General features: G+C 42.2%; 1 protein-coding gene across 3 annotated transcripts in view; it reads right to left on the bottom strand.

Annotated features, from left to right (window-relative positions):
- Positions 1-88: 88 nt before the first annotated feature.
- Positions 89-12,283, bottom strand: part of HAT1 (histone acetyltransferase 1) — a 104,329-nt gene continuing 92,134 nt past the window's right edge. For all 3 annotated transcript variants that reach the window (XM_073545876.1, XM_073545877.1, XM_073545878.1), the window contains exons 10-11: positions 5,793-5,909; positions 89-831 (exon numbers count right to left, since the gene is read on the bottom strand). In XM_073545876.1, the coding sequence (XP_073401977.1) occupies positions 664-831; positions 5,793-5,909 (285 nt within the window). In that variant the 3' untranslated portion in view covers positions 89-663. The remainder of the gene's footprint in view (positions 832-5,792; positions 5,910-12,283) is intronic.

Below are 12,283 nucleotides of genomic sequence, written 5' to 3'. Positions count from 1 at the left end.
AGATTGCCTTTAACATGGAAGAACGCGAAAAAGAAAAATATAACATGCCGATATATAAATGAAAAAAAAAGCAAAAAAAAACCAAAAACCTTTTTTCACTTTTATTATTATTATTTTTAGCAGTTAAGTGCCACTGAATAACTACAGACATAAGAACCAGGTTTAGTTTTCTAGAAAAATAAACAAACAATTGAAATGCACAAGAAACCAAAGTGGTATTATATGTCATACACATGGGGCAGAGATCAGACTATGTACAGAAATAGAAGTGATGAGCAGAGATAGCATTTTTTTAATATTTATTATTGTTTTTTGTTTTTTTTTACAGCTCATCACAGATATTGTGCCTTCACAGACCTGTTTACACCTTTGTATGACGGCACACGAATGAAAATCCAGGTCAAATACAAATCGTGCAATAAACCAGTTCGATTTGCCAGGGTTTAGGATTTCTGCTAATGCAGCGTGTTAAAGTGCTGCCTCCGGGAACAGCATTAATACATCACAGATCGATGCCACAGCTCAAAATGTTAAAGTCCAAAAATTTACACGCAAGAGATATGAACACAGATTTTTTTTTTTATTCAGAGGAGATTCACTGGCAAACACAGCAAACGGCTGAAGTTAAGAACGATGTACAACTCTTCGCAATTGTCAAGTGCCTCAAGCCTGGGCAAGTCTTTCCACCGTCCTCCTGTACTCGGACACGAGCTCCTGGTAACTTTCCTCTAGCTGCTCGTGTTGAGTCTTCAGGTCTATCTGATTCATCTGGTTGGTGAGCTCCTCAGGTTTTAAACATCTTCTCATCTTGGCCACCTCCCTCTGGTTTTTCTAGAATTTAAAAATAAAATTCAGATTAGAAACGCAAGAAATTAACTTTTTTACAATAGCAGCTGTTAAAAACAAACAAAAAAAACATTAAAATATATTATATAGTAGGAAAAGTGAAAAAAAAACAAAACTCTAATTTAGATTAAAAGCTCCGGCGTTCTATGATAGGGTTGATAATGTTGGGATTAACACTGCCTTATCACTGACTGAGCCTTCCTGCCTCTGAGCCGGGAGATACAACTATGTAGCATTTAGGCTGAGTGCAGACGGAGTTTTAAGCCCTGCGGATTTTTCCGTGCAGAATGGAAGAAAACCGCAGGTCAAATGACCTGCATTTTTCCTGCGGATTTCTTCCATTTTTCACGCGGTTTTTGTGCGGTTTTCCATTGCGGTTTTCCCCCTGCGGATTTGGAGACAGGGGAGCTAGAAAACCGCACAAAAGTAGTAACATGCTGCGGATTTTGTACCGCAGGAAAACCGCGCGGAAAAATCTGCAGTGTCTGCACAGCGTTTTTTTTTTTCCATTCATTTTAAAGGTACTGTACATCACAATGCGGATATGCAACGTTTCTGCGCGGTAAAATCCGCTGCGGAAACGCTGCATATCTGCATCGTGTGCACACAGCCTCAAACACCGGGTAGATTGTTGTTGCCGTTAGGGTGACCGGATCTCATATGGGGGGGAAAAAAATGTCAGAATCTTGTTCGTCTGGACCCCACAAAACGATTCCCCTTTCCAGATATTGAGAGCGCCAAAATTTGAGCTCGATCAAACGACGTTAACCCGTGCCGCTCGTCGCTCAAAGTTTGAAAAAATCCAAATTGAGGTATTTTAAGATTTAGGTATTTTGCATAGTCTGTTAGACTATAAAGAATGTGACAACAACATTGCAGAAATAGCCCTGACCAAATTTTCGAACCATTTGTGGTATTTGAATGCAGAGTTGGTGGGATTATCGTTTTTTGATCCCACCATTACAGACAATGAAAAGTTGTTAATGGCTAATAAATTGCTCAGTAGCACAGATGAACCATCAGAGCACGCTAACCTACATGAGTTGATAATTTTACATAGTTATCTAATCTATTCTAGAGCTTCTGTTAAAGTAGTTTTTGAAACGTCAGAATATAATGCTCGGCATTTGCTTACAACTTGCAGGACATATTGCTTTTGTCCTTCATCTTTTGTCAGAAGGTCGTTAAAGTCGGTTACTTCCTACCTCTTTTAATTTTTCTTTCCTAACTTTTGGATTTACAACCCTAGCGTGCTCTGATGGTTCATCTGTGCTACTGAGCAATTTATTAGCCATTAACAACTTTTCATTGTCTGTAATGGTGGGATCAAAAAACGATAATCCCACCAACTCTGCATTCAAATACCACAAATGGTTCGAAAATTTGGTCAGGGCTATTTCTGCAATGTTGTTGTCACATTCTTTATAGTCTAACAGACTATGCAAAATACCTAAATCTTAAAATACCTCAATTTGGATTTTTTCAAACTTTGAGCGACGAGCGGCACGGGTTAACGTCGTTTGATCGAGCTCAAATTTTGGCTATCTCAATATCTGGAAAGGGGAATCGTTTTGTGGGGTCCAGACGGACAAAATTCCGACATCGATTTTTTGCGGTCACCTTAGTGTACATACTGAATGTAGTGATATAAAAACCAATGCAAGATGGATTGCTGTGTGTTTCAAAACAGCAGGAGGAGGAAACATCTAAAAGCAGTAGAGTGGTCACAGCTTCTCCTCAGTGTATTTGGTAAACCCTTTAGAAGCAGCAGCTATGGTGGATTGACCCTTTAGAAACAGCTATATCCTCCTCCTTTATCGAGATATCAAGATCCTCCTCCTTGCTCCATAATACACAAGGACATCTCCTATTATGCAGTTGATAAATAATGACATGCAGAATGAAGTTCAGGCTCCCCGCATTGGATGTGTGGAAAAGTTTCACACCATTTACATTTGGCAGCAAATTGGTATTCAATGAATAATTTACGTTTGTAATTTGCTTTTGGCAAATGTATGAGAAAGATGGGCAAATCAATTCTCCCATTGTATTTCATGCTGGAATGACTCAACAAAACAATGTGAAGTTACAAGTCCATTATTAAGGCCCCAACAAGCACATTAGACTAGACTATTGGCTGAAACCATCAATGTGTATGGGGGCTCTGGATTACTGCACATGTCCAGTTTTGAAACTGCTTTGATCTCCCAGACATGATTTTCTCACACGGAAGCACTCGGTTGAAAGAGCCGAAACTGCAACAACTGAAGATTCGTTTGTCCGATAGATGTGCATGGCCGGCTAAAATCATGCACAAGGCTCCAAGTACCATGACCATACTTTTTAAGAATGGTTTGATTAACTTTAGAGAAGCTTAAATATTTTAAGGACAGAGAAGCATAGTCTACAATACCATTCTTTCTTCCAAAGAGACAGTATACTTTTTTTTACATTCTAGTCAATGAGTGATGTATGCAAAAAATGTAATGCTTAAAGGGATATTCCCATCTCCCGCATCCTATCCCAATGGGTAGCAGGTGTAATAATAATAAATAATAATAATAAATAATAAATAATAATAATAATAATAATATTAGCAAATACCTCCAATTAGAAATGTAGTATACACCATTTGTAGAATTATTAGGCAAGTTGTATTTGAGTGGATTCTTTTTATTATTGAACAACAACTATGTTCTCAATCAACCAAAAGACTCAAATATCAAAGCTTAACATTTTTGGAAGTTGGAGTGGGTTTTTTTTTTAGATTTGGCTATCTTAGGAGGATATCTGTTTTTTTCAGGTAACTATTACTGTGCAGAATTATTCGGCAAATTAATAAAAAACAAATATATACCCATCTCACTTGTTTATTTTCACCAGGTAAACCAATATAAACACAAAACTTAGAAATAAACATTTCTGACATTCAAAAAAAAAAAAAAAAACATCAGTGACCAATATAGCCTCCTTTCCACACTCAAAAGCCTTGCATCCTTAGATTCTGTCAGTTGCTAAATCTGTTTACGATCACCATTGCGCGCAGCAGCCACCACAGCCTCCCAGACACTGTTCCGAGAGGTGTACTGTTTTCCCTCCCTGTAGATCTCACATTTTATGAGGGACCACTGGCTCTCTATGGGGTTCAGATCAGGTGAACAAGGGGGCCATGTCATTATTTTTTCTTTTTATACCTTTACTGGGCAGCCACGCTGTGGAATATTTGGATGCATGTGATGGAGCATTGGCCTGCATGAAAATCATGTTTTTTTTTAATGATACCGACTTCTTCCTGTACCACTGGTTGAAGAAGGTGTCTTCCAGAAACTGGAAGTAGGTCTGGGAGTTGAGTTTCACTGCATCCTCAACCCGAAAAGGTCCCACAAGTTAATCTTTGATGATACCAGCCCCCCACCCTCCACCTTGCTGGCGTCTGAGTCGGAGTGGAGCTCTCTGCCCTTTACTGATCCAGCCTTTGGCCCATCCATCTGGCCCATCAAGAGTCGCTCTCATTTCATCAGTCCATAAAACCTTAGAAAAATCAGTCTTAAGATATTTCTTGGCCCAGTCTTGACGTTTTTATCTTATGTTTCTTGTTCAAACGGTGGTCGTTTTTCAGCCTTCTTTACCTTGGGCATGTCCCCGAGTATGGCATACCTTGTGCTTTTTGATACTCCAGTAACACTGCAGCTCTGATATATGGCAAAACTGGGGGAAAATGGCATCTTGACGCTTGATGGGAAAGGATCTTGTAGATGAGAATACCCCTTTAATATTTAAACATCATCTCCTGCCTCAACTACTGCAACCTCCTGCTCTCTGGCCTCCCCTTCAGCACCACTCCAGTCTATCCTACACTCTGCTACCCGACTAATCCACCCGTCTCCCCGCTATTCTCCTGCCTCCCCCCTATGCGAGGCCCTTCACTGGCTTCCTATTGTCCAGAGGCTCCAGTTCAAAACACTAACCATGACATACAAAGCCATCCACAACCTGTCTCATCCATACATCTGTGACATGGTCTCTAGGTACCTACCCGCACACAACCTTCGATCCTCTCAAGATCTCCTTCTCTACTCCCCACTCATCTCCTCTTCCCACAACCGCATACAAGACTTCTCCCGTGCTTCCCCCATACTCTGGAACTCTCTGCAGCAACACATCAGACTCTCACCAACAACGAAAACCTTAAAGAACCTGAAGACCTACCTGTTCCGACAAGTCTACAGCTTGCAATGATCCTTAGTCTACTGAACCACCGCACAACCAGCTCTACCCTCTCCTACTGTATCCTCACCCATCCCTGTAGACTGAGCCCTCGCGGGCAGGGTCCTCTCTCCTTCTGTACTCGTGTGTCCCTTGTCTTGCACATGTTTATTGTACTTGTCTATATTTCCCCTTTTCCCTGTAAAGCGCCATGGAATAAATGGCGCTATATAAATGTATAATAATAATAAACATACTGTATACATCTTCCTTTCTTTTAACTAAAAAGTTTAATAGGTTTCAACTCTTCTCTACACCTATTCTTCTTTACAGGCACCCAAAAAAGGAGGCAGAAAAACACTCTTGATTTTCCAGAATTTTTGACTGCAAGATTATCTTAACATACAGCGATATACATACTGTCAAAAAAGTCCGAAACTTTATGGATTCCCAATACAATGAGATCCAGCAAGAATAATTGGGAAAATAAGAATCATGCCAGTCATGGCTTTGTTAGGAATGGAAGCCATGAGGCTACAGACAAAGCCCCAAAAACAAGACAATTTCCCAAAACCCTACAGCAAATGTTTCTTGATTTCTGGACTGTATCCATACCATTACAGCGAATGGCTCAGTCCCAACAGTAAATGCTTGCGCTCACATGCTTAGCTTTTGGTACAGCACAAATTAGTATCAGATGTCAGTAATTTGATGACATAAGATAGACACTTTAGCCGTACCTTATAAGGGCCAACAAGTCGTTTTTTTATTTCTAGCCTGTAAGCTCGGGATTTCTCAGGATCACTCATGTCCGTTGTACGAAGCCGAAGAATTTCATAAACGCGTCTTGTATGTTGCTATCAAAACACAAGCAAAATTTTAGCAGGACAAAAAAAAATAAAAAAAATACATATTGGCAAAAAAGACTAATCATCAAGGTAAAGGAAATCGGTCACCAGGTTTTTCCTTTGCCCATCTGACGGCAGCATAATATAGGGATGGAGACCCCGACTCCCGCAATGTGTCACTTTAGCGGTTACTGCAGTTTTGACAAAATCCCCATTATTTGCTGCAGATCTAGCAGTTCTCTAAATGCTGAACTCTGTATAACCCCACCCACACCACTGATTGGCAGATTTCTGTGTATGCTGTGCATAGGCAGAATTTTTTTTTATATCTATCTCTATATCTCCACACACACACACACACACACACACACACACACACACACACACACTGCTCAAAAAGTTAAAGGGAACACTATAACATAGTGTGTGTATGTATGATATATATTGTGGAATTGGTCACCAAGTGTTTTTGCAGCATATAGCTGTATAAAATTATATTTATCAATATATCGCCACACATACAGTACAGACCAAAAGTTTGTAAACACCTTCTCATTCAAAGAGTTTTCTTTATTTTCATGACTATGAAAATTGTAGATTCACTCTGAAGGCATCAAAACTATGAATTAACACATGTGGAATTATATAATTAACAAAAAAGTGTGAAACAACTGAAAATATGTTTTATATTCTAGGTTCTTCAAAGTAGCCACCCTTTACTTTGATTTCTGCTTTGCACACTCTTGGCATTCTCTTGATGAGCTTCAAGAGGTAGTCACCGGAAATGGTTTTCACTTCACAGGTATGCCCTCTGTCAGGTTTAATAAGTGGGATTTCTTGCCTTATAAATGGGTTTGGACCATCAGTTGTGTTGTGCAGAAGTCTGGTGGATACACAGCTGATAGTCCTACTGAATAGACTGTTAGCTGCTTTTTTCTTACCATAATACAAATTCTAAGTAAAGAAAAACAAGTGGCCATCATTACTTTAAGAAATGAAGGTCAGTAAATCTGAAAAAAATTGGGAAAACTTTGAAAGTGTCCCCAAGTGCAGTGGCAAAAACCATCAAGCGCTACAAAGAAAGGAGATTTTTGTGTACTCACCATAAAATCTCTTTCTCTTAGCCTTTAATTGGGGGACACAGAACCGTGGGTGTTATGCTGCTGTCCACTAGGAGGCGACACTATGCATAATCTGAAAAAGATTAACTTTGGCTCCTCCTCTGCAGTATACACCCCTGGACGGCGTCAGCCTTCTCCAGTTTTGTGCAAAAGCATTAGGAGGAATATACCAGAAACATAACCATGCCTGTAAGAAGGCTACCATAAATGAGCTCAAATAATATGAGAACCCAGCTCAAACAATATGAGAACCCAAACGTAACAACGGCCCGCAAGGGCAACAGGGTGGGAGCTGTGTCCCCCAATTAAAGGCTAAGAGAAAGATTTTACGGCGAGTACACAAAAATCTCCTTTACTCTGTCGCCTTATTGGGGGACACAGAACCGTGGGACGTCCCGAAGCAGTGGACGAATATTGTACTGACAGTTCCCTAAATTTGGGGTACTGCCGCCTGCAGGACCCGTCTACCCAGGCTCGCATACGCTGAGGACTCGGTATGCACTCTGTAGTGTTTTGTAAATGTGTGCAGGCTAGTCCAAGTGGCTGCCTTACACACTTGATGTGCCGAGGCTTGATGCTGAATGGCCCAAGAGGCCCCTAACGCCCGCGTAGAGTGAGCCGTGATACCGGCCGGAAGAGCAGAATTGTTAAGGCGGTAAGCTTCTTGAATGGTGGACTTGATCCGCCTAGCAAGGGTGGCGTCGAAAGCCGGTAGGCCCTTGCGAACGCCTTCTGGAAGAAGGAAAAGTGAATTAGACTTCCGGAAGGGAGCAGTCCTAGACACGTAAATACGCAATGCCCTGACAAAGTCTAGCGTATGCAGAGCCTTCTCCACTCTATGAACGGGAACCGGGCAAAGAGATGGTAATGAGATTTTCTCATTGAGGTGGAAGGTGGACACAACCTTCGGAAGGATGGCACTGTACGGAGAACCACCTTGTCCTGATGAAAAACCAGGAAGGGTTGTCTGCAGGAAAGAGCTGAAAGTTCGGACACCCTGCGTAGCGAGGTGATTGCCACCAGGAAAAACCACTTCCTGTGATAGAAAGCGGAGTGAGACCTCCTTTAGGGGTTCAAAAGGAGGTGACTGTAGTGCTGTCAAGACCAGGTTGAGGTCCCACGTCTCCGACGGATGTTTGTAGGGGGGGAACCAATCGAGAAACCCCTTGGAGAAGAGTCTTCACTTGCGGCTTGTTAGCAAAATGCCTCTGAAAGAGCACTGAAAGCGCTGACACCTGGCTCTTAAGCGAGCCCAGGGATAGCCCGGCGTCCAGGCCTGACTGAAGGAAACCGAGGACCTTTGGAAGAGAATAGGGGAGTGGGATGTGCCCATGAAATTCGCACCATGTGAAGAAAGCCTTCCAGGTACGATAGTAAGTTTTGGCTGAAGTTGGCTTTCGAGCCCTGATCATGGTTTTAACAACGTCCGATGAAAAAACCTGCTTGGGTCAAAAACCAGGTCTCAATGGCCACGCCGTCAAATTGAGAGCCCCTGATTTCTGGTGGAAGAACAGGCCTTGTGACAGAAGTTTGGGACGTGTGGGGAGACGCCAGGGAGCGTCTGCTGTGAGTTGCACTACGTCGGCGTACCATGTACACCTGGGCCAGTCTGGAGCGAATAGGATGGTGGGGAACACCCTCTTGTTTGATCTTCCTCAGGACTCTGGAAATCAGGGGAAGGGGTGGAAAAATGTACAGAAGCTGGAACTGGGTCCAGTCCTGAACCAGGGCATCTGCTCCGAGCGACTGCGGATCGCGCGTCCTGGCCATGAAATTGGGAACTTTGGCATTGAGATGGGATGCCATCAGAACCACGTCCGGGGTCCCCCAACGATGGCAGATCTGATGGAAAACTTCGGGATGGAGAGACCACTCCCCCGAGTCCATTCCTTGACGGCTGAGATAGTCGGCTTCCCAGTTGTCCACACCCGGAATGTGGACCGCAGAGAGTACCGACCTCGCATCCTCCGCCCAGTGTAGGATACGTGTTACTTCGTTCATCGCCTGGATGCTGCGGGTGCCGCCTTGATGGTTCACGTATGCCACCGCCGTGGCATTGTCCGACTGCACTCTGATATGAGAGTCTGCTAGCAAGTGATGGAAGGCTTTCAATGCCAGGAAGATGGCCCGAATTTCCAGGATGTTGATGGGCATGGTCACGCCATTGGTGACCACTTGCCTTGCGCTCTGTGATGTAGGTGTACCGCGCTCCAACCCGTAAGGCTTGCGCCGGTGGTCAAAACCTTTCAGTGACCGGAGAGAAAAGGATTTTCCCATTGCAAGCGAGGTTGGCTGGAGCCACCAGTGCAGGAACCTCCTGGTTTTCGCTGATAACCGGAACTCTCTCTTGAGGGAGAACAGATTCCTGTCCCAGGACTTGAGGATGGGGTCTGAGGTGAATCTGGGCAAATGGTACCACCTCCATTGCCGCTGCCATCCTGCCCAGTCCGCTCATGGCATACCGGAGAGATCGGGGGAAACCGCGGAGGAGAGTGTGAACCCCCTTAACGGAGGGCCAGTGCCTTGACCCTGGGGAGGATCACCAGACCCCTGGAGATGTCAAATAGCATCCCCAGGAAGGTCAGAGACCTGAGTGAGCTACTTATACAATGGACTACTTGCTAGAGATGGGGTGCACCTTACGAAGACTGGAAAGCATGTATTTGGAAGTCGCCTTGCTACACTTGTAAGGAGAGCTTTAAACTAGAACATGGGAAGGGAAGCAAAAGACCAGAAAAAGCCATACATCTGACAAATGCTATTGAGAACTCTGCTATTAGAAGTGGAAAGGAAGAACAAAGACAAAAGAATCTAATAAAAATATTGGAGAAAGAGAAACCAATCACAAACTAAAATGTTTCTATACTAATGCACAAAGCATGGGCAACAAACAAGGAGAATTGGAACTACTAACACAGGAAAAGAAATATGATGTCATTGGAATCACTGAAACTTGGTGGGACAATACACATGATTGGAATACAAGACTAGAAGGATACAACTTATTTGCAAGAAACAGACTTGATAAACGAGGAGGGGGTGTTGCATTGTATGTTAGAAACGCGTATATCTGCACAGAGATTGAAGCTTCAGAGACTGGGAGTTCTGTGGAAACTGTTTGGGTAAGAATACAAGGACAGAACAATGGAAAGGACACCATTGTAGGCATTTACTACAGGCCGCCTGTGCAAGCTGAAGATATGGATGAACTCTTTATGCATCAAATGGCCAAGTTCTCCAAAAAATATGACATAGTTGTCATGGGAGATTTCAACTATCCAGACATTTGTTGGGAATCTCTCTCAGGCAAAACTAACAGGTCAAGGAAATTCTTATCCTCTCTTGCTGACAACTTTATCTTCCAAAAGGTAAGGGAGAAAACAAGGGGAACTGCTACCTTGGATCTAATCCTTATAAACAGGGAGGAAATGGTTGAGGAGGTAATAGTGGCTGGGACCCTAGGAGGTAGCGACCATGCAATTTTAGAATTTTGGATAACTAGAGGCGGAAGACCTGTGAAGACTCAGACGTCAAGGTTAGATTTCAGAAAGGCAGATTTTAAGGGATCCAGAAAGAGAATTGGAGGGATCCAATGGCTGGATATCCTTAAAGACAAAAATGTCCAGGAAGGATGGGAAATCTTGAAAAATGAAATTCTCAAAGCACAGTTGTTAACAATTCCGAAAAGAGGGAAGAATAGGAAGCATTTAAGGAAACCAGGATGGATGAACACAGAACTTAAGCACATGCTAAAAAGGAAGAAAAAAATGTTTATAAAATGGAAAGAGGGAGGCATATCTAAAGAAGAATATAATGCTGTCTGCAGAACCTGCAGGGCACAAATCAGATTAGCTAAAGCTGAAAATGAATTGAGGCTTGCAAGAGATGTCAAAAGCAATAATAAAGGATTTTGGGGATATGTCAAAAGTAAAAGAAAAGTCAAAGATGCTATAGGATTTTTACAGGATGAAAATGATGAAATGGTAAGACAGGATGTTGAGAAGGCTGAACTTTTAAATTCCTATTTTGCATCTGTTTTCTCTCAGAAAGGAAATGTAACATCAACTGTTATTCATTGTCCTATTAAGGGAATAGAAGAATCCAGGATATCTATAAACAGAAAGATAGTGAGGAAACACTTAGCTAACCTAAATGAATTCAAGTCTCCAGGTCCAGATGAATTACACCCCAGAGTACTGAAGGAGATAGCAGAAGAAATTTTTGAACCCCTCTCCATAATCTTTGAAAATTCTTGGAGAACAGGAGAAGTACCAGAAGACTGGAGAAGAGCAAATGTTGTTCCTATCTTCAAAAAGGGGAAGAAGGTGGACCCAGGCAACTATAGGCCGGTGAGTCTGACTTCTATACCAGGAAAGATCTTTGAACAAATTATTAAACAACATGTATGTCAATACCTGGATAAGAATGAAGTGATTAAACAGAGTCAACATGGGTTTGTAACTAATAAGTCATGTCAGACTAACTTAATTTCCTTCTATGACGGTATCACTGATTGGGTGGATCAAGGAAATGCTGTAGATATAGTATATCTTGACTTCAGCAAAGCATTTGACAAAGTCTCTCATACAATCCTTATTGAAAAAATGACTAAGTATGGAATGGACAAGGCAACTGTTAGGTGGATTCATAACTGGCTTAGTGATTGGACCCAAAGAGTGGTCATAAATGGCTGCACATCCAGTTGGAAGAATGTCTCAAGTGGGGTACCACAGGGCTCTGTCCTGGGCCCTGTATTGTTCAACATCTTTATCAACGATTTAGATGAAGGAATTGAGGGTAAACTGATTAAATTTGCTGATGACACAAAGCTAGGAGGGATAGCTAATACTAGAGAAGAGAGAGAGAGGATTCAAAAAGATTTAAATAAACTGGAGAAGTGGGCAGCAACTAACAGAATGGTTTTTAACAGGGAGAAATGCAAAGTACTACATCTGGGCAATAAAAATGAAAAAAGCATATATAGAATGGCAGGAATAGGGCTAAGTGACAGCACATGTGAAAAAGACTTGGGTATACTAATAGATCACAGACTGAATATGAGTCAACAGTGTGATGCAGCAGCAAAAAAGGCAAATGCAATTCTAGGATGTATTAACAGAAGCATACAGTCTAGATCACGTGAAGTCATTATTTCCCTCTACTCCTCTTTGGTCAGACCTCATCTGGAATATTGTGTCCAGTTTTGGGCACCACATTTTAAAAAAGACATCAACAAACTGGAGCAAGTTCAGAAAAGAGCGA

This window comes from Dendrobates tinctorius, unplaced genomic scaffold (genome assembly GCF_039654945.1).
Source record: "Dendrobates tinctorius isolate UK_male_01 unplaced genomic scaffold, ASM3965494v1 ptg000143l, whole genome shotgun sequence".
NCBI classification, from domain to species: Eukaryota; Metazoa; Chordata; class Amphibia; order Anura; family Dendrobatidae; genus Dendrobates; species Dendrobates tinctorius.
This window is presented reverse-complemented; position numbering and strand designations above follow the sequence as displayed.